Source organism: Chelonia mydas, chromosome 25 (genome assembly GCF_015237465.2).
Source record: "Chelonia mydas isolate rCheMyd1 chromosome 25, rCheMyd1.pri.v2, whole genome shotgun sequence".
NCBI lineage: Eukaryota > Metazoa > Chordata > Testudines > Cheloniidae > Chelonia > Chelonia mydas.
Window position 1 is genome coordinate 10,555,247 of NC_057858.1, and position 22,758 is coordinate 10,578,004.

Consider the following 22,758-nt stretch of genomic DNA (forward strand, 5'->3'; position numbering starts at 1 on the left):
CTGCGGGGGGTGGCGGTAGAAATACAGAAATCGAACAAAGATGCTGCAAGTTTCTATCCCGCAGCCGACAGCGCTTGATGATTTGCAGGCTGGCACTGTACACGGGTGTTGGTCAGTAGGAACCTAGTGCTAAAGAAGTCACTGTGTACCAGCACACTGGGAGGGAAGGAGGGCACAATGATCTCAGCGCAGACTGGCCTGCCACTGGGAAGGTATCGCACAGCACTCAGACGAGCTTACCCTGTATTTATCCACAAATCATGCATAACTTCTTGTTGAGCTGAAACGTCCATTTATTTAACAGCAGTAATAATTTAAAATTATAAAAACCCTTTCTGTGTTGAATATGAGAAGGGTGAAGTTATAAAGAAAACAAAAAGGGACTGTGGCAGGGGAAGGCAGGATAGCTCGGTCTATTCCATGAGTTCACATTTTCTGTGGCAACTCCCTGACCCTCACTCGCCCTCCCGACCTGGAGATCCTCGGCGCAAACCGGATTTTGTTACACTGTCATTTTAAAGGTTTAAAATTTCAAAGCATAAGGGATGGAGGAGCGGGGCGTGGGGAGAGAATATAAAGAGCAGAATCTCAAAACCATACAAACCACCTTCCCCCAGCTGGAGTCGCAGACAATAGCTCAGCACCTTGGGTTTCCAATCTGTGAAGCTTAACGGTCTTTCATGGCAGTTTTAAGAGTCCGCACGGCAACGTGATGAATTCAGAGATCTTCCCCCCACTGGAGAGCCAGCGGTGTCTCGTCTCCGAAGAGCCAGGGGCCTCGTGAGGGAATTTCTGGATTTTGGTTCCCCCCCTTGCTCCGCTCCGGAAGGCCCTTAGTTGCTTACGTTGGCTAGGGACGAAGGACTATGGACAGGGCACGCAGGATTGGGGCTGGACTAGGATTCATGAGTTGTTTGACGAGTTTTCATTACTTGGTGAGCTGGAGGAGGAGGAGGAAGACGACGAGGAGAAATTCATCCCTGTGAGTCCTGGGGGATTCGTGGCAGTGTTTTGTCCACTTAAACTTTTCCGGCACACGGGGCATGTGTCGTGCTTTGGAGATTTAAAAAAAAAAGCCAGGAGAGAAAGGATTAGACATAGGACATGGGAACAATGCAAGTAACAGCCAGTCATGCTACTGCCTACCTCCTTCTTCAGAGGCAAAAGGCTGCTCATGCTCAGGCATCAGCAGGATATAGAAATATTTACCAATGGGAACAGTATAATGGAATGCGTCTAGAGTATATAATATTCCCCTTGCATCAAAGGGATCCGGGCGCTGGTGTAACTAACCTGTTCCAGCCAGGGGACTATACAGCCATTGTGGAATAGATGATTGCAGGGTAATTGCCGGACATTTTCACCAAGTGTGTAATCCTCTTTACATACAGGACACTCGAGCCCGGACCCTGCAAGGCACAAAACCACAAAGCGAAGAATAAAGAGGGCTGACTGGGTATCATTCATTCACTGCTTGGGAGCAGAATGAGCGCTGGCTTCCCCAACCAGTTCAGAAATTGGTTCAGAGCTGCCCAGCTTTGAAAACTCGCCACGGACGTGCTCCAGCTCATCTGACTGACTCTTTATTCCTGCCTTAGGTCATCTGGCAACTGGCCTTTCACAGTCTCCCCAGCACTGGGGAGAAAGCTACTGCCTCCAGAGCTTCTGCCACTTGGGATAGCTGCCTGTATCTCTCCACCTTATTCCCAAATTCCTCTCCTTCCTTACCTATATTTTCTCTCTTACTCCCTTCCTCAACATGCTGCTGTCAGTGTATCATGTGTAGGCTTGGAAGGATTCGATTTTTATTTTTAAATGTCAATGTCACCGTACACACAAACCCATGAAAAAATATTTCCGTCAATCATCAAAATTGACACACCGGTAAAGAAAGAAAAAGGCAGTTTGAGAACCTATTAGAATTTGAGTTATGGAACTTCACCTTGTATATTTTGACAGGCGAGGTCGACAATTTGTATTTTAACAATTATAAAACTAACTTTGAGTCTCAACGAATACCGTCATTAAAGAAGTACTGACCGATCCCTCCCATCATTCCCCACCATTGTGAAAACGGAAATCAATAAAAACTGAAAAAAAATTGCTTAAAGATAAACACTGATCGTATAAAAAATAAAAATCAAAGTCTGCCAAGCCTAATTCTATATGAACCCTAACAGATTCAAATCTCTCTTCCTGTAAGCCAGTCTGTCCGGCATTTTATTATGCACGGCTATGACGGCCAGCAAACACTATTCGCTGCTCCCAAGAGATTTTTACATGCAGTGGCTGCACCAGCACTGATAGTTTCAGGAGAATTTCACACTTCTGCAGCCCCACCAGGTGCATTTTTACCACTGTGTCATCTAATGCTGCTTATAGCCCATCTAGAAGACACAGCGGCAGAGGCTGGCAACCTGACCAGAACCTGACTCCAGGTGTCAGATCAGGCATGAAAAGAACTTGATGCTCTCAGACTCGGGTTTGGACTCTGAGGGAGCAAGGGAAGGATCCGGTTCCCTGTCCCCAGAGCTCAGTGGAGGTGGCAGCAGCTGGCTGAAGGAGTCGGCGGACAGCTGCGCAGCTCTGCCATGGAAGGAGCACTTCTCCCAAACAGGAAGCCAGGCAGCACCAGGATGCAGAGAGGAGGCTTGGAATGCACCAGGAGCCCACGTGCGCTGCTGTGCAGATAGGGGTGGGAGACACACACCACAGTACAGCAGACGTGGGATGATGGTGGCTTAGCCAGGCAGGTGGGCTGGATTCTGTCCCCGTCCTGCCTGCCTGCCAGGAAACCCCGTGGCCAAAGGCGCGGGGGCTGTCTGAAGCCGCTGCCAGACAGCTGCGCTCCCTGCAGGGGCATGCCTTGGACTGGGTTCCCCAGTCCTGTAGGAAGGAGCCCCAGCAGAGTGCGATGTTTCATGTACCGTTTGCACCCAGCAGTGGCTGGCTAGAACCTCCCGGGGGGTGAGTGGAGTGTGGGGGTGGAGACCAGACAGCGTAGTCCGGCACAGCGAGGGTGGGGGCAGCAGTGCGAGCGAGAGCCTTGCTACCTGAAACGAAGCCGATGGGACGCACCCAACTAAAGCATCAGGTTTGGGTCAGGTATGAAAACAACTCAACAGGTTCGGTCTGGGCTTTAAAATGAGGCCTGAGCAGATCTCTAGGTAGTGGGAACCATGCTGCCAGCTGTTCTACACCACCAGTCCTACGCTGCTGTGCCACTGGGTGTGAGATTCCCCTAAAAGGCGACAATGCCCAGGAGATAGTAAAGACCTCTCATTTCCAAGACAGGCTGCAGACTTGGGAGACTGAGACAGTCGGCCAATTTCTGTGCTGGCTCCAATCTTTATACGTGTCTAGCTACATTAGCTTTTAAAGATGGGGCAGTTAACGGCCTACTGCAAACGTATCAGCGTTACAGTACTTCTGTTCAGGCAGGAGTAGGAGAGAGCTGCGCCTAGTTCTGCCTCTGGAATTCTTTTGCCCTATGATAGATTAGTCGCCAACATGAAAATTCCAAGGGAAAAACCACATGAAAGCTCTGCAAAGCTTTTCATTGGACTCCTCGGTGAAGGAGGCAGGGGACGTACCTACGTGTTCCTCTGTTATCTGAACGGTGGGGAGCGCTTGGATCTTCTCTTTGTCTGCTGGAGGCGGCCCAGTGTTTTCAAATTGATTTAATAACTGAAAGACAAAAACGCCATACGGTACAGGACAACGACACTGGCTGGATGGGACACAGGATTTGTTAGGCCAAGGTATTGAGCCATCTAACCATGTCCTGTCACCTGTATTCCGCCTTTACTGCTTGCTAACTCCTGATGCTTCAAATATTAAATTCCCCACCACGGACCTGGGCAACTTTGCAGAGCTGCATCGAGGAGAAAGATTCCACCCTGACCTCTGAATGGACCAGCTGACACCCCTCAGCACAAAATTTAACATATGTATTGATGGCGGAGACCACAAGTCTCGAACCCTGGTCCACAGGGCTCTTAGGAGCTAGTAAGTTCCAACTTGCCACCCAGGGACCTGCTAGCAGTTGCCAGAATAGAAGCCCCTGGGCAGAGGACTCCAGTCCTGGAATCTGATTGGCAGAATGCTGGAGGTCCTGATTGGTTCACAACTTCTATACAAACCCAGCACAGGAACAGGGAGTTGTGCCTGCAGCTGCGATCTCCCTACTTTGGGTTGCTTCCTAGTTCCAGATTCCTGCTCCAACCACTAGGTCTGACAGCCCATGCCCCAGTCATGACAATTGGTCTTAGAACTCTCCAGCAGTGAATTCCACTTGCCAAACATATGCTGAAGGAATTATTTCCTCTTAATTTAATGGATGCCTTTGTTATCGGACACCATGAGGAATACCAGGAACAGAATCAAGCGCGGTCCCCCTCTTCTACCTCCCTAAACCACCAACAGCCATAAAACAGGTTGTCAGCTTGCGGCAGACAGGAGAACATGCTTGTCTTTTGGAACCACAGCCAAGCCCTGACTGAAACATGTTTCTGCTCATACTGTTCCCTCTAGGCGCAGAGCTTGTGTTTTCAAATACATTGCTTCCTTTAAGAAACCGTTACTGAAAGGATAAGCCACTGCAGGGGGAAGTAAACAGAGCCCTCCTCCTTGTGCATTTCAAGACACATGAATCATGAAACAAAAGACATTTTCCCTGGCAATGGAGTGCAAACCTGAGCGCCTCTTGTAGCAACTTTTACACACATTGACTCAATGCTAGGTTTTGGAGACGTACTGGACTGCGAGTCCCTACTAACCAAGACAGATGTCAGTGCTATCCCTCTATGGAAGGGAGAAGGGTAGATTCTTAGAGAAAGGGTACCACCCCAGTACCAACCACTGCACATGAGCATCCCCCAGTGGCAGAGGCATAGAACAGGTGCCAGGTTTACCTGTGTAATAATTGCATCCAAGCCATTGGCACCCCAGGCATAGTCCATTGGATTCGAATGCAAGACTCCCCTTTAAGAATAAAGACAACAGGGTTTTAGTCTCCACTGGGGCTGCACACAACCAGACCTTTAGGTAGAGTAGCCCGTAACTCCAACTCACCAAGGGCCTAGTCCTAGGTTTGGTATTGTCGTAGGTGCAATAATGCCGTTGACCAGCTGCTGTATGATTCTGAAAGACAGCAAAATCAAGATCAAAGAAGAACTAGGATCCACTAAATCCCACAAATGGCCCTGAAGTCCAGAGTGGGTCGGAAATACTGTGGTACCATCAGGGGGAACGAAAGGTAAGACACAGTATCCGGTTTAAAGTGCAACTGCATCCTAGTGACTACTTATTTCTTGCCACAGGAAGAAGTCGAAGGATTTTATTCAGAGAGGACCATTTTTCTACACAAAGGTGGGAAGTGGACAGTGTCTCTGGGATGCACTTAGAGAAAAGTCAATCCACTCTAGCATAGGCCTGGGAGGTAGCATCATTTCCAGCTGCTGACTGTAAGGAGCGGAGAAATTCACCAGTGATCGGACACATCAGCTGGTTTTCGTGCTGCTTTGCCCACAAGTGACCATGCTCAAGGAAAAGAATCAGGGCAGACAGATGCTTACTCAGTCTAGGGCATCTTTTAGTTAAAAGCTCCCAGGCATATTCCCTTCTTTGCGGTATGATCTATTGTAGAGTACAGGTAAACCACGGCCAACAAGTCAGTTTCACTCAAGATACAGGCTGGATAAGGGTTCTATTCCAGCTGAAATGTAATCTCCCAAAAGCAGCTGTTTGCATAGGAAGTAAGGCACCTGCGAAGGAGAATAACTCCATGTAGGAAGTGTTTAATAAGGGACTAGTCCTCGAGAATGGATGACACAAACAAATGTTATGGTTCTCAGCTAAGCCGCCTTAAAAAGAAAAGCAAGCCCTGGGCACTGAGCAGAGCATTAGAAAGCACTTCTCACCCTTCTAGCGTTGGGACTCCCTCGTGCCTGCCAGCGGCACGCCGTGCAGTGAGACGGGCTCGGGGCTGCCTTGCACCATATCTGTGCCGAGACTGGTGTTCTCTCTCCCGCCGGTTCTCGGAGTCCCTGTTGTCTTCAGATTGGCCACTGGACCCAAAGGCAGGAAACTCAAAGCTGTCATCAAAAATCCCAAAGGCAAACTGGCCATAGCCCTGTGGCAAGGTGAATAAGTGCTGATCCACGTTCTGTAGCGAAGAGAATTCAAGGCAGGTTGGTCACAAGGAGAGACCTTTTACTTCTACTAACAAAGGCCTCTGACGAGACAAAGCCAGACTCTGCAGACAGCTCCAGCATCACAGCTGAGGGCTCTGTGCTGAGCAGAGGCTCTGCAATGAGCAGACAGCATCAGCTGAAATTAGACTTAGGAAATAACCATTATTTTTCTGATACCACTGTGTGGCAACTGAGGCTAACTGCTGACTCTTTAAAAGGTGACCCTGGCATGCCCAGATATACAGTTCAATATACCACAGCATGGCTCCTCCTAACAAAAACGGGATATGGGGGAAACTCAGCTGTCCTTGGAGAAGAATGCCAGGCTATTTAGAGAGTTCTAGAAGCGGTGCTTGGATGATATTTACCTCCAAACTTTGACAGAATCCAGGGGGACAATATAAAATGATCTCCCTGCAGAAAATATTCAGATTCAATGGCAAGGAAAAAAAAAAAAAAAAAAAAACCACAAAACCAACAAGAATCTAGTAGGGGATGGGGAGCGGCTATTACTCACCTCGAATGGATGCCTGCTCTGATCGCTGGTCGATGCGGAAGAGCTGGAACCATTCTCAGCATTCCTGAGAAGAGCGAACAGCGTTGGTTAGCCTCAGGAATGCGGACTCGCGACGGCGCAGGGTAGGTGGAAAGGCTTTTGCAGCAGAGGGAAGCAAGGGATGGGATCTTGGTTGGGGCAGACGTCACACCACTTTACGAGTTGTGCAAAACCATTTCACAGGCAACACATTTTCCTCATCAGCTGCTGTTTTCCACCACAATCGCTCCTGTAATTTTTCTTCTTGCTGTCCCTTGCCTCCCTGAACATTCAGACCTCCCCCCCCCTCTTGCTGATCACCTCGTGCGCATCTCATGAAGCTGCAGAACAGTAACTTTGCTAGGGAAGACCCACCTGTTACATCAGCCAAGCATTCTCTACCCATTCCACCCCTAGGCAACTCAGCTATGTTCTCCGGAGCACCATGAGGATAAGGTTTAAGATGCCAACACGACAACGATGCAAACATGCTTAATGCTGCTGTTGGAAACCCACTCATCAGAACCAGTCCTCTTTTTTGCACTGCAAAATCACATGACCAGTCAGAGAATGAGAGTTAGCAAATGATTACAAGAGAATACATAGTGCTATGCTTTCAAAAAGCCGTATGAGCGTTACTCCTCATGGCCCATGTGCGTGCTAAATGTTATCTTGGTTTTACAGCAGAGTAAACGGAGGTTCAGAACACCTGAGTGACTCTGCCAATGTCACAGTAAGTCACTCTCAAAGCTAGGATTAGCTAGGCACGATTTCTAGCTCCATCTACCAGACAATGCTGCCTTTCAGGATGGAGCTATGCCTCTTCATGGGTTTAGAAAACCTACTGCAATCCAAAGGAATAACTAATGAACACTTGATACAGTTGATGTATGCAGAGACTTGTTTGTTCTTAAACGTGTAAGTAAGTGGACTTCTTTAACATCTTGTCACCTTGCATTGTTTAAATCTCAAGGCCACTCTCTCTGCAAGTCAAGACCAAGAATCACATTACGTGTGACCTGCACTGGCAAACACACCATTACAGCCAAAACAGGTCAGCGTGTCCACACATTAAAGCATTTTTTACAAGGCAAAAACCACATCCTGTATAACTGTGCGTATAACTGCTTCCTGCTGTGTGTATGGGTAATAGTGGGTGTTTCTTCACAGTGCCCTTTGAGACATCATATGCTCTCTCAGATTTTGGGGGGAGGAGGGGAGCTACCCCCGATTAACCCACAGCTAGGTGCTACTGTCTACATAGCAGAAAAACTGTTAGAAATCAGCTACTGTCATGCTTACTATTTCATTTAAATTAATATGTATATTTTGGCAGTGCTTAAGGACCAACCAAGACCAGGGCACGATTGTGCTAGGCACCCTGCAACACAGAACAGTAGACGGTCCTGCCCTGAAGAGCTTACAAACTAACTAGACAAGACAGACGCAGGGTGGGGGAAGGGGCTGAACATACAAGCAGAGTAAACAATGTGATGGCAGCAAATGGGATTTAAGTTGCATGGTGGATTTTTTTTTTTTTTTTTTTTTTGGCGGGGGGGGGGTTAGTTAGCAGGGGATCAGTTAAAAGGAAAGGAAAGAAAAGGGCAGGGGGATGAAGGGTCAAGGCATGGGAGAAAAGAAGTATGGAGTGAAGCTAAGATGAAGAGACTGTGGGGAAGAGAGGGGTTTGGAGCAAGCAGCCCATCAGCACAGGGCAGAGAAAGTCCAGTCAAGACTGCAGAAAGTTCTCTGAATGGTCCACGGGTCACTAGCCAGGATGTCAGGCTTCCAACCATCATGGTTGGGAAACATGTTGACTTATTTGTGGACACAGACTGTGAGAGTTAAGTATGTTACAACCTTGGAAAAACCAAGTAGCTGGGCCCCCAAGGTTTTCATTGAGAAAAGCCAAATATCATTAGAGGGTGTCCAACTGGTCCCCTTAGTTTGTAATATCTCCCACCCCAGGAAAAGGAAACAGAACAGAGAAGATCCCAAGTTAACGCTCACAGTATCCTTCAGGAACAGCACATTACCTGGGCTCCTCAGGAAGTTCTTCAATAAAACCAGATTCACACCTTGGGCAAATATAATCCTATAGAAGAGAAAAACTACATGAGAAACGCAGGTGCTAGAAAATAGTTAGAGATAGTATCTTCCATATGGAGAAATGGAGAAAAACCCTGCGTTCCATTCTCCAGGATGGATTTTCCAGCTAGCCAACAAGAATAAGGCACAGAAACCCTGACTCTGTGCACTCAGAATAATACTCTATAAACTAAGAGGTGAAGTCAGGCAGTGCACCACTTCCCAAAGTCCACCATGCTTTAAGTACCAAAGAATTCACTGTTTTGAATCACTCTGGCAACAAGCAGGAGCTCTAAGTCCTGGAGAAGGAGGAAGCCACCTTTATGGATTAGATATGGTAGGACACATAGCACTGCAGCCCTATGTAACACTGGGCTCAAATTATTCACATTTAAGGGGACTAACTAGAAATTGGTCTCAGTTCATGCAGGCCACACCAACTTTCACCATGAGGACCAACATGTAACAATACGTGAAGTTAACTCCAGAGAAAATTCCAAACTTTACAGCCTCACTCTTGCTATCCTTCCCCAGGTACAGCAGGATTAACTACAAATGTAATAAGCAGCCTTTCTACCTCACACTTTCCGGAGCATTCTTTAGTTTCTGATGGCAACTGAGATTTCAGGAATTCTGGCTGGACTTATTCTGTGCCTTTTATGACTGAAGGCTACAAATCCCAGAATTCCATGCTTGTTTCTCACCCTTTTGTAAAAAGAATCTCTACTTAACAGACTCATGGGATACAGACACATGGTTACACCCCTCTGTCTCCACACTGTATTACATGAACCAGTTTTAAATGCTGCATAAAACCATTTCAGGCATAAGTTTCCTTAGTCAGTGTGAACAGGGCACAACTGTTATCAAATCATGTTTTAAAAGCATTCTATTATGCAGAGATTAGATTATAGACCACAGGAAGTCAAGCAGTCTTTATAACAGTTTTAAAACCATTAGCGTATGCCTTCACCAATGTTCCCTCTAATTTTTTACATCCATGTATGGAATGAATTTTGTTATGTCCACCAATATGGAGGTGCTGTGTGGCGACGATGGGGCTGAGGCGTTTGGAGTGCGGGAGGGGGCTCAGGGTTGGGGCAGAGGGGTGATGGCTTCAGCTGCGGCTGTGGGCTCTGGGGTGGGGCCGAGGATGAGGGGTTCAGGGTGTGGGAGGGGGCTCAGGACTGGGGCAGAGGGTTGCGGTGCAGGGGGTGAGAGCTTCAAATAGGAGGGTGGCTCTGGGGTGGGGCTGGGGATGAGGGGTTTGGGGTGCAGGCTGTTGCGGGAGGAGTGGGGGAGAGAGGACTCTCCCCCCGCCCAGCCCTCTCTTACCACAGCAGCCCGGGGGAGCGGTTCCTCTCCCCACCTGCGTGGCCCTTGATAGCCTGCCGCACAGCCATGTGGCTGCACAGCTTAGAGGGAACTTAGGCCTTCATCACACTGGCCAGACAAACTTAAGCCTGAATCTGTTCAGAGCATGGTTTAAAGGTGGTTCAGATAACACTGGTTAACCCCCAGCACAGACAGAGCATTAGACGGATCTTGATGTAGTCACAGGCGAAGTGAAAGCAAAACCACTGGATTTCCTGGCAAGGCAGCATGCATACGTGTTGATTTTCAAATGGCTTCTAGAGGACAAACTGTCAGAATGAAAGAGAAACAATGTGGAGTTACAGTTACTGCCAATTATAATGTCAAGAAGAACTAAGAGGAAAGCAATACCTAACAAGATCTGGGATTTTTCACCACACAGAGTATGTCTACACTGCAATTAGACAACCCAGCTGACTCAGGCATGCGGGGCTGGGGCTGAGAGGCTGTTTAATTGCGGTGTAGACATTGGGTCTCTGGCTGCAGCCCTGAGCTCTGGGACCCTCCCACCTCACAGGGTCCTAGAGCCCAGGCTTCAGCCAGAACCCAGATGTCTACACCGCAATTTAGAAGCCTCACAGACCCAGCCAGCTGGCATGGGCCCGCCATGGGTTTTTAATCGCAGTGTAGCTATACCAGTGGAGGCTTCAAGGAGACATAAGGAGGTCATTCTGCAACACAAACACTAAAATAACCTCCCACACTGCACGCTCATTAGAGAAAGCTCTTTCGGTCTACCTCTATTGCTCCCAATTTAAGATGGGATCGCTTATAAAGCTCAAACAGACTGCATGTTCAGAATCAGGATTCCTTCTCAGAGTAACGGATTCCTTCTCTGCACACCTGCTTTTCTTGTTTATTCCCAGCTTTAGCAAAGCATTTATGTTTAATGACTGTTGATAATTCGACAGCCCCTTTGAGACAGAAGAAACTCAAAGGGCTTAAAATTATATGAAGGAATCATTTGTCAGTAAAATGAGCCCCCACAAATAACTGCACACAACAATGCTATACAATACAGTGCAGCTGAAGAGAGGAAGTGAAGTGTACCATGCCCAATTCGAACCAAACACGACACTTAGGGCAGGCAAAATATAAATGACCAAAGTGGAATTTGCTAATTCCACTGATATTGACAGCTGGCTTACCTGAGTTTATCTTTTTAAAAATGCAGATGCTGCTTCCCCTACCACTTTTACTTTCGGGATTGTCACACCCACTAGAACATAAGGCATGTCTACATTAACCCGCAGCCTTAACTAAGGTGGTATGAATAGCAGTGAGTGCTGTGCTATAATTCCCATGTGGACACTGCAGGCATGAACTTAAAGGTGCCAAGTCCAAGAGGACTAAGTTAGTGTGAACTCAGGATCTTTATGTTTACACCCAAAGTGCCCACAGAGGGGGAGTTACAGCATAGCACTTTGGTGTGCACTGCTATTCACACCCCTTTAGTCCAAACTGTGGGACAGTGTAGTCAAGCCCAAAGATATTCCACCTAGGAGCCGAGCTACCTGATTCCCAAAAGGAACAGGATGCAAATGGCCTGTGTTCACCCTGCTAAGAAGTTTGTGATCCCTCCCCGAGCCAAAAAAAAAAAACACCACACATTGTAAGACCCTAGCTATGCACAGCAAAACCCAAAATCCATTTAATGTTGTCTCTATTCATGAGAATAAGGAATCAGCAAGACACCACCCATCTGTAGGGACTGTCAGTGAATACCACTTAACAGACACAGCTGCCTTCTCTCCCACACTGAACTCTTTAGATTTGCAGTCATGTTTCTATAAAATACCCACAATTTGTATTTCAAACATGTTCCTACCTCACCCAAATGCCTCCCAGGGAGTTGGTCAACAGCACACAGGGGCAGGAGTGTACAAAAAACTGGACTTTGAAATAAACGTCAGCCAATTTACTCAATTCCATCAATGCCCCATTCGGATAAGAATTTACAAAACCAATCTATTGCTTTCCACACTCAGCACCATGAGCCTGATCAAGAGAAGCAAGTGATTTGCTCCTCTCAGCTTTCCTATTAGAGGGATATAATTTTGACAACAGGCAGTTCTGAATACAGCAATCAGCAAATTCTTTTGCAGCTGGAACAGCACAATTGCCAAAGTTTACTGCTTTTCAAACTGTTAGACTCTTTCCTTTTGTAACACATGCAGTGCCAGTTCCACTCTGGCGACTTAGTCTGCTGTCAATAAGAGTGGCCTTCCTAATTTGGACCTCTGAAACAACCAGCTTCTTGAGCATCAGCTGAACCTGGATTTTCAGCACTGAGCTATGTTAGGAGACAGACAACTGTTGCATTCACCACCAAAAGGATTGCTCCAATAGTTATAGGAAACCCAACTTTGCGTATTACGCAAGGCTAGTGACAATGTATCTGGGAGGAAGGGTTTTTTTTTTGCAGGGGGGGTGGGAGGGAAGGGAGGAACCACCACCAAATTCCCTATCCACCCTCTCAAAGCTCAAGAGTATTTAACAGGAGCATATCAGCCTTTTAGCTCTTAAACTGTATATAAACGTAAAATATAAACCCAGTTCTTTCATCCCGCTGAAGAACGGAGCAGCTATACAAAGGTTCACTTCACCCACTGCTCAAGTGCAGGTATCCCAGAAGTGAAACAGCAGGTGTTTAAAAGAAAGCTGCAACATAACATTGCAGGAAGAACTGTAGGTAGGTAGACTAATTAAGCTGGAATCTGGCCAAGAAATCTGTCTTCAGCATGTTTTGAAAAGCACTATGGAATCTCTAATGGGACTAAAGATTAAAGACCTCAGTTTTATGTATTTCAGATAGGGTACTTCCAGTTGCTGACTCAGAAAGATGAGCGCCACCAGCTGCATCACCACACTGGATTTCCTCAAAGTCTTCCATTCAAGCAACAACCAGCCTTGTCCTTGGTTAGTTTATGAACCAGTACTTGACATAAGTCCAAGGTGGCGTATCTAGAAAACCTTGCTATACACATTCTTTCCTGATTTTAAAACAGCCAGAAAAGTTTTCATCAAAACAGCTAGTGAATTGAGGAGTTATCTGGAGAGCTGGATGCTCAGATTAAAGGCTGTGGGCTAAACATGCTTTAACAAAAATGTTAATCTCCCAGTTCAACAGTAGTTTGTCAAAATATCAGGGGAATCCTTGCGGTCATCCAGGAAAGAAAATGACATCCAGTTAGCGAGTCTGAAGCTGTGGTTAAAAATGTCCATTACAACATAATCAGACAGGAAAATAAAACGTGGTGTTTGATAGTCACACCTAAAAAACCCTCCTCCATATAAAGGGTTAACCGGGTATATTCAGACACACCACACTTGGAGAATCAAGCATCAGGATGCACCAGAAGGTTTTAACAGCAACTGTTTACAACGATCATGTCCTGAGGAACATCCATAATGCTGGTATTTATGTTAAAGCTAAACCAGATACAGACTGAGATGGGGGAGAGTATTTACCAAACAAAAATAAATAGCAACAAAACGAGTATTTTTGTAATTATTTAGAGGGGTTAAAAAAACCATCAGGAAAAGGCAGAATCTTTTCACAGCAAGCATCACAGCAGTGCTACAGTAGCAGATGAACAGCAACTGATTTAAAGGAGACGTTTTCATTTGACAACCTTCTCAGCAGCCTGTTACAATTACTAGACAATCATTGAACTAATCTAGACCCCCTCAAAACAAAAATTGTTTATCTTAAAATGAACTAGAGGAAAGTTTACAGACAGTCCTCTGCACAATCTGCTGGCACTAGGTGTAAAGTCTGACACGAAGAGATAGCTTGCCGTGGTGGTGTAGCCATGTTGGTCCCAGGATATGAGAGGGACAAGATGGGCGAGGGAATATCTTTTATGGGACCAGGTTCCATTGGTGGAGGGTACAAGTTTTCAAGCTACACAGAGCTCTTCATCAGGTCTGTGGCAGAAAGAGAGACTTGTGTATCTCAAAGTCTTGTATACTTCACCAAGGCTATGTATACACTAGAGAGCTTAGAGCAGCGGACTGTACCAATGCAGGTGCACCGCTGTAAGATCTCTCGTGTAGTTGCTGTGTGAAGATGGGACAGAGCTCTCCTGTCAGTGTAATTAAACCACCCCCAAAGAAAGGCAGGAGAAGCTCTTCGGCCGACATAGCGCTCTTCACACCGGCGCTTCTGTTGGTGAAACTTCTGTCACTCAGAAGGGTGGGTTTTTTTCCACACTCCTGAACGACATAAGTTATACTGTACCGACAAATGTGGTAGTGTAGATATAGCCTAACAGAAGATAGATTTTTGGTAGGATTCTGCAACTCAGACTTTACAGCTGGGAGTTTCAAAGAGACCCAGGGGAGTCAGGCATCCAATTCCCATTGAATTCCAATAAGAACTGAACACCTAACTTCCTTTTGCTCCTTCCAAAACCCCAGTCAAAGGGTGGGGTAAAAGCTCACTTTATCACTGTATAAAATGCTATATAGATTTGAACTCTCAGAAGGATGATTTGACAAAGGAGTCCAGCACAACCAACCAACCAGTCACAGGCCTGTGAATTACTCTAATAAAGAGACCGACTGACAGCAGCACACATTAAATATCAACCCAGAGCTTCACTATATATTGTAAAAGATGAAGTAAACTGGATTATTTGTGCACACAATTTAAAAAGACTTCCCTAGAAGCAATACAATTGTGAGAAGCCTCATGGTCTAGTGGCTAGAGTAGGGAAGTGGGTTCTAGTTCCAACCTTGGCACTGATGTTTTTATGACTGTGGGTAAATTTCTTAGTCTGTTTTAGGGCTCAATTTCCCCAGTAATACAGGATTAATATTTAGCACCATGTCTATAGGGCCCTGAGATAGTCAGCTGCTAAGCACTCTACTAAAATGTCAAGTATTCTATCTGGAACTCACTACCAAGTTCATGGCACAACTTGAGTTTTCACTGTACACCAGATCAGCAAATGAATTTCACTAAAGATAGAAATTCTATTGCAAATAATGTCCTGGCACGACGTTAAGAGTTTCAGAACAAATAAAGGCTCAGCATCAAGGGAAAGGCTCATTAACTTCAAAAAACAAACTTGATGTGCTGATGACATTTGGCAACTCATTAATAGAACACATCTTGGCCAGATTTCCTACAAGTCATGGTCAAACATGTTGCTTTATCAAAGTCACTTTCATGCCAATAATCAGCACTTCTTTCTCACCATTATGGGGGAGGGTGTTTCTCTCCTAACAAGTAAAGATGCATGGGCATTTTAGTTGGAGCTCAAAGCACATCGTTAAAGCACTACAGTGAGTGTAAGAAACACTCCTGCACTGGTCAGTGAAATTATTGTGTTTGCCTCACAGTTGCCCATTTCTAGATTCCAAAGCATTACTTTCTCTAAGGGTTACACTCAGCTTGTCTTCACTGACTGTTAATAGGAAATCTTCCTGATAATTGGAAGAACTCTATCGCACTCCCTAGTTTGCTTGTTTGTTTGTTTGTTTTTTTTGGGGGGGGGGTTCTGGTGCACATAGAGTAGAAAGCATGCAGCTTTAATTTGGAAGAATGTCACTTAGAACCTCTCCCTCTACCTAAATGAAGGCAGTGAGGCAAGAAGAACCCAGAGGCATGGATGGGTGCCAGGAGACACCTTCTCTGGGTATCTGTTGTAGGCAGCCTTGGGGTGTGGGCATCTTTTGATCAAACATTCTGCCGTATAAGTTACCTTGAAACATTTAAGGTCACCCTCCTAGTCAAGTTGTCCCAGTTCGAAAGCCTGGGGGAAGGGTGCGTGGGAACAGCCACCACCTTGCAGTTTGTCAGCAGGGTCCCACCCTTCCCCACCACCCCAGAACATGGTAGGGGGAGAGGGAGAAAATCCTCTTCACCCTCCTGTTCCCCACCCAAGAGTCTCCAGTACACTTTGCTATCTTCCAACCCAGGAACAGCAAAGGGATGCAAGCTACAACCCCTCCCGCCCCAGCACAGAGCCCATCACCCTCCCAAACGGGCTTCCCCAAACTCCGCCCAGTACAACCCCCCCTTTCCCTCCAGCCTAGGGGATCCTTTTACATCCCTTCCCCGACCCCTCCAATCCCAGCTCCCCTCTTCTTTTAGCCCCTTTCTCTGCCCCGCACTACTCCCCATGGCCCCAGTCTTATCACTCACCGTCCCCAGCCCACTGCCCTCCCATGCCCCGCCCCATGCCTCACCCCCCCCACCCGACCCAGACCCATGCCTCGCCCCCCCCCCCCGACCCGGCCGGCCACCCCCCCCGCCCCATGCCTCGCCCCCCCCACCCACCCGACCCCGACCCATGCCTCGCCCCCCCCACCCACCCGACCCAGACCCATGCCTCGCCCCCCCCCACCCCACCCGACCCCGACCCATGCCTCGCCCCCCCCACCCCACCCGACCCCGACCCATGCCTCGCCCCCCCCACCCCGACCCGGCCACCCCCCCCCCCGACCCATGCCTCACCCCCCCCCACCCGACCCTGACCCATGCCTCGCCCCCCCCACCCACCCGACCCGGCCACCCCCGCCCGACCCATGCCTCGCCCCCCCACCCCACCCGACCCGGCCGCCCCATGCCTCACCCCCAACCGGCCCGGCCTCCCCCGCTCATCCCTCGCCCGGGCCGGGCCCCCCTCATCCTCCTCCTCACCAACTGCCCGGCTCCCCCCCAGCTCAGGCCGCGGCGCCCTCCTCACCGGCAGGCGCGGAGCGATCTCGGCCGCGCAGCAGTGGCAGAAATACCGTCCCGGCTGCGGGGAAGCCTCCGCCATCTTCCCCCCCCGACGCCACGCCGCCCCGCCCGGCCGGGGGCGACGCACAGCGCGGCTACGGCGGCCGAGCGGGCACGAAAGGTCCTCGCGGTGGGACTGGCGGAAACGCGGACTGGGACGGGGCGGAGCCTCTGCGACTCCTGAAGAGGGCGGGGGCCTCTGGGAGCCCACAGGGAGGGGGCGGGGCCTCTTTGCCTGGAGGGGTGGGGCCTTGAGTCGCCTCAGGGCAGAGGGTTGAGGTGGGGCGGAGGGAACTACTGGAGGGCGTAGCCACGCCCCATGGGGGGAGGGTTCCTGAGGAAGTGGGAGGGGCTAAAGCATTTTGGGAGGAGGAGCTAATTGCTCTTCTGAGGAGAGGGGGAAGAGCAGGAGGGCTTGGGGAACGACGCCCCATCTAGGGTCTGTGTCCCCTCACTGCACAGGGGTATAGGAAGTAGTGGGCGGGGGGGGGATGACTGTGCAAGGGTATGGGGTGTAGGGAGCTGCACGGGGGCGTAGGGGGCTGCACAGGGGTATGGGGTGTAGGGAGCTGCACAGGGGTGTAGGGGGCTGCACAGGGGCATGAGGTGTAGGGGGCTGAACAGGGATATGGGGTGTAGGGAGCTACACAGGGGTGTAGGGGGCTGTACAGAGGTATGGGGTGTAGGGGGCTGCATAGGGGTATGGGGTGTAGGGGGCTGCACAGGGGCGTATGGGACTGCACAGGGGTATGGGGTGTAGAGGGCTGCACAGGGGCATAGGGGGCTGCACAGGGATGTGGGGTGTAGAGGGCTGCACAGGGGCATAGGGGGCTGCACAGGGACAGGGGTGTCCCTCTACCTGTGCCTACTGGGATCTGTGGGGTCTGCACAGAGGCCTGTCTGCTTGTTGGTCTCAGATACAAAAGAAGCCCCCCATGACAGCGTCTCCCACTACCGCTAGGCCTCAACATCTAGAACAGCCTGGTGCTAACGCACAGCGGTGGGAGCGGCTCCTTTGACTGAACTGCCAGGGCTCTGGCGTCTGGTGCGGGGTTCAATTTTCTGTTGGCGAATGTAATACTCGTCTCGATGTGGCCGCTCAGCACCAGCACCCCTCTCACATCTGTGAGTGAGTTTTTCCTCTGTAAATGTATGCTAGCAAGCACAAGAGTGACTTCATCTGCTACTGAAATGCAGCCACCTCTGGGGTGGAGTGCAGCAGCTAATACCCCACAGCAAAGCTGCATGTTGGTGAGGAACAGGAATTGAAGGCGTATTGGTAACTGGATGGAGTAATATTTCAACGGCAGTTTACACATTCTGCATAATTCCTATTTTATAAATGACACTGTGGAAGGACAATGTTCTGACTGATAGGAGAGCTTACTCATGGAGCTACTACCAGTTTGTGTCCTTGGGCTCACTACTGCCCACAGAGTTCCATAATTTAGCTAATGTCTGTTCTCTTCATTAATACAGAGGTATTTCCATGGAGACTACATATCCCAGCATGCTTCTGATCTGAATCAATAAGAGCATTGCATGCTGGGACCTGCAGTCTTTATCGGCTGCACCTCTGTGTATTCTCAGTCTACCCCAATTTTGGTCAATTAGGAGAGGTACCAAGGCACACAGCGGGTTATGAAGGTAGCCCTCAGCTGAGCAAAGTTTGCTAGCCGCTGTAGCCAGTACATCCTCCTCCTTCAAGGGACAGATTTGTTTCCAGGGGATGACGCTTTACTGAAGATGGATTTGACCCAACATCTGTACTAGGGAAGAACTGACGCAGCTGTGGTGTGCTGATGCCGCCACTCCAGCACCTGTGCTGCCAAAGAGTATTTTTTTACTATGGCGTTCAAATTCCAGTGCTGCGTGCTCATGCTCCTAGTACTTCTGGCAGCACTGGGGTTCATCTCTCCCTTGTGCCTGGCATGTTAGGGAGCAGAGAAATAGTTAAAGCAAATCTCCCCATTTTTACCATTTCTGTTTCCATGGAAATGCTAGCTGGTGGTCAGGGATAAAACCATCACTTGCCAATTTCAGCTGTGGCTGGCAGCTGGGACCAGCTAGTGCTGGGAAACAAGTGCAGTGTATTTATTTTGAATATGTATATATGAAACAAACAAAATTTCAATTTTTTTTTAAAGAAAAGTTTTTTGAACACCGTTCCCCTTAATATCTAGGGAAGAATTGAAATCTCCTGGAAACACATGTGAGGGCAGGTTTTGGCTTTGAGGACAAACCTCAGGATTTGGCCCTTTGGATGATTGGTCCTCAGATATACATTTTGTTTTATGAATTAATCTAATCTATCCATGCATAGACAAGAGCCCCAATTCTGAGCCTTAACATTGCTCCAGCACCTTAAAGGGGCTAGAACATTGCCAGATCCACCAGCCAGAAATTCCTCCCCATGCAGGTGGGTTCCTATGTAGCATAAGGCCTTATGTTGCCTCCATTCACAGCCTTTGACAAAGGGATATAATGTAGGGCAGACCCACGGGCCTGGTAGTGGCAGAAAGGAGCACTCTATGTTCCAACTATTCTGGGTTGCCAGACAGCTCCACAGGGTTATCTCCTCTACCCCACATCAGACCAAAATTTGGGAGGCATGAATCTACTTTTGCTCCCTCTGTGTTGGGCCTTCTGATCCGCATCCACTAAGAGGTGCAACATAGAATCTGGCCCAAGATATATATAGATCAGGCTGGCATTGTGAAAGGAAGTCTCTGACTGATGAGGGCCCAGAGAATATATATGAGTCTAAGGCATGGTAATAGGATGCAACAACCAGTTGTTACAGAATTATAGCACCAATGGCTATTATGATTTATGCTATTGCTCATTGAGATTAGGGCCCCAGTGTGCTGGTGGTGCACAAAGAAAAAATCCTGTGCATAGATCCACCTTATCTTTACAAAAATAATTTTTTAAAAAACTTTTAGAAGTGAGCGTATTGCCTGTGAAAGGTGCCAGATAGAGGTAGTGGTGCTGAAACAATTTACAGAGTGGGGGTGCTGAGAGCCATTGAACCAAACTGTAAACCCAGTATCTGATGGAAACCACTTCAAACCAGGGGATGCAGCAGCACCCCTAGTTCCAGCACCTCTGGATAAAGGCCATGAGGCCCCTGGACTGTCAATGCACAAAACAGGGACAGCTTGGGAACTTGCAGAGCAAGCTTTTCTCCAAATCCACCCAGCCAGAGTGCCTCCGCAGGGTCCTGAACTGACCCTGTGTAGGGCAGAGAAGGGAAATCCGTCTTCATTCAGTTCTTATCCTCTCCAGTGAGTCTTATTAACGCGTGTGCTGGTGGTTCGGTGATGTGCTTATCTGTGGGAGGATGGCACTGTTTTCAAATCGGTGGAGCTAGCTGGTAAATTTTTTTCTCCTTGTGAAAAATGTTGACAAAAATTAAAATCTGGTTTTTTTTCAGTGACTGAAAACTGAAAATTTTCCTCTGAAAACCAAAATTGGGGTGAGGGGTCTGGTTTGCAAAAACTTGGGGGAGGGGCGGGAATTATTTTTTGGATGGTGTTCCAAGTGTAAATTTCCAACAAAAAACCCCACTGTCAAAATAACTTTTCAGTGGAAAGTTTTCGATCAGCTCTGCTCATTTATTTTAACTTCAGATATTGGCACTTTTGAGAGTTAAGGGTGGTTTAAGTAACAGAGAAAAAATGGTTCTTTTGCTCTGTTTCTCCAAGTGCCCTGATAGCCAATAGACTAAAGCCTCAGAACAGCCTAAAAGCCCCAATCCTGCAAACACTAATGAACTGCTTCATTTTGCACACAAGAGTACCCATATGAGGCAAAGTTAAGTATTCATGTGTGAGCACAGAATCCTACCTTTATTTTAGAAAGTGCTGGCTAGTTTTAACCACAGTGTTGCGGGAAAAAAACCACGATGGTAAAAATAGCTCTGTGCCAGGCACGTTACTTAGATTGTAAGCTCTGTGGGGCAGGGACTGTTTTTATGTCCTATGTCTGTACAGAGCCTAGCATAGTGGGGTCCTGATCATGAATGGGGCTTGTAGGTGCTACTGTTATATAAATAAAAAGAGGCAAATGCCACAATACCACACATACATTCACCCATCAACATGAGACACAGAGAACAGATTGTGTATGTATGTGGTGGTTTGAGAATATGTTTCCTATCTGCACATGCTGGGTCTAATTCACCCCTGAGATAACTCCACTGAAGCCAACAGTTAACACAACAGAAGAATCTGGTCTCGCACCAAAAGGCGGCTGTTGCATAGACGCCTAAGCATCAAATTAATCTGTATACACGAGAGGGCGCCATTGGCTCAGGTTTTTAAGAGGAAGAGATGAAATTCTGGAGGTGTCTTGCTCAGTGAATTTTTGTACTTCTGAAAAGCAGAGAGATAAAACTCCGTGAAATTGTCAGTTTATTTTAAAAAATTAAAAAGCTGAGGGACAGTGGTACGAAATTTTGCCATTGGGTACTAAATGATTGGCTTTTTCTGGAGGAGTTTAGAAATTGTTATAGCAACTGATTAGTAATTGAGCAGCTATTTCTAGAATTGTTTAGTAATTGCTTAGAAATTCTAACAATTGCTTAGCAAATTCTACAGTTAATTAGTAATTGTAGTTAGTTATTGCAGAGTCATTAGTAATGGTTCTAGTATTTGTTGAGAAATTTTTACAATTAATTGGTAATTGATTCATAATTCTGCTAGCTTTTCCTGTAACTGATGAGTCCCTCCTTTTTATAGGAGACGAGTCTAGACAAAAACATTACATCTGAAATCCCCTGACCCGGGTGACAGTTCAACTCTAAATCTAGAGCCAAACTTGGTAAATTCCCACTAACTATACTAGTCTGAAGCCAAATCCTGGTTTCTAACACCTCTCAAATTTAAGGAAAGTTCTGATCTGACTTTTTTGACTTGGACCTCTCTCTCCTTTTTTACTCTGTGTCATAGTATGAGAACAGCTGTAGTGAATGGCTGTAAATTTATAACAAGCAGGAAATACTCCTTTGCTTTCTGTGTCCCTGTGGAAGTCCCTGACAAAGGAAGGGATGGAGTCAAATATGGCGGCTGTATCATTTTAATAATCATTGATAATATTTTCACATATGCATGTTGAGATAAGGGCAATCAAATCTCAAGTTTCAGGGCATTAGGCACTGATAGCCTGGAGCAAGCAGGAAATAATTATCACACAGTCTCCCTATCATTATTGTTATTTATTTTATTTGTATCACAGTAGAGCGTGGGAGTCCCAGTCATGGGTGGGGCCCCATTGTATGTGGTGTTGTACAAACACAGCGCACAGCTGGAGAGGTTTGCACTGTCCCCTGAAGCATCAAGTATTAGCTATTGTTGGTGATAAGATTCTGGAGGTCAATGGACCGATCCACAAGAACAACTCTATTCTTCAGTGCTGCTGTTTCTCATCTTAGGTGAGAGAAGATGAGTGGACAATGGAAAGAAAGACCCTTTAGAGGCAATCTGACTGATCTAGAGAGGAAACTACACGTTTGTGGACAGATTTACAAACCTGGGAAAGTTGCAGTCCTGGCAGTCGGCATCTAAATGCCCATGGACAGATGGGTAGAGATAGAGAGATGGGTAGTTAGTAGACGCCGAGTCTTGCTTTTCTGCAGTGGGGTAGTGGCGTGTATTGGCAGCCACTTTGCACGGTCTGTCCTCCAAAGGCCACATCCTGAATAACAGATGTGGTGAGGGACATTCCAAAGCCGCTGATCTTTAGAAGGCCTCCTGGAGACAAAGGAAGAGATTGTACCAGTTGATACGACAGATGCCCAGCTCTTCCCTCTTGTGGGGCTTAAGCCAAGCAGA

General features: G+C 47.5%; 1 protein-coding gene across 1 annotated transcript; it reads right to left on the reverse strand.

Moving 5' to 3' along the window:
* Positions 1–275: 275 nt before the first annotated feature.
* Positions 276–17,166, reverse strand: RNF126 (ring finger protein 126). The gene is made up of 9 exons (XM_037885480.2): positions 16,890–17,166; positions 8,766–8,824; positions 6,712–6,775; positions 5,922–6,166; positions 5,074–5,142; positions 4,914–4,983; positions 3,594–3,687; positions 1,294–1,409; positions 276–1,053 (listed from the first exon to the last, which is right to left on the reverse strand). Exons 1-9 carry the CDS (start codon positions 16,962–16,964, stop codon positions 904–906), a joined length of 942 nt encoding a protein of 313 aa, XP_037741408.1. The 5' UTR covers positions 16,965–17,166; the 3' UTR covers positions 276–903.
* Positions 17,167–22,758: the final 5,592 nt, after the last annotated feature.

Excerpts from the sequence above, each read along its gene's own strand:
- RNF126 (XM_037885480.2), bottom strand. The coding sequence starts at position 16,964 with ATGGCGGAGGCTTCCCCGCAGCCGGGACGGTATTTCTGCCACTGCTGC. Across the intron at positions 1,410-3,593 it reads GATAACAGAGGAACACGTAG|GGTCCGGGCTCGAGTGTCCT; the intron begins GTACGTCCCCTG and ends TGTGCCTTGCAG. Across the intron at positions 1,054-1,293 it reads TAGTCCCCTGGCTGGAACAG|CACGACACATGCCCCGTGTG; the intron begins GTTAGTTACACC and ends AAATCTCCAAAG.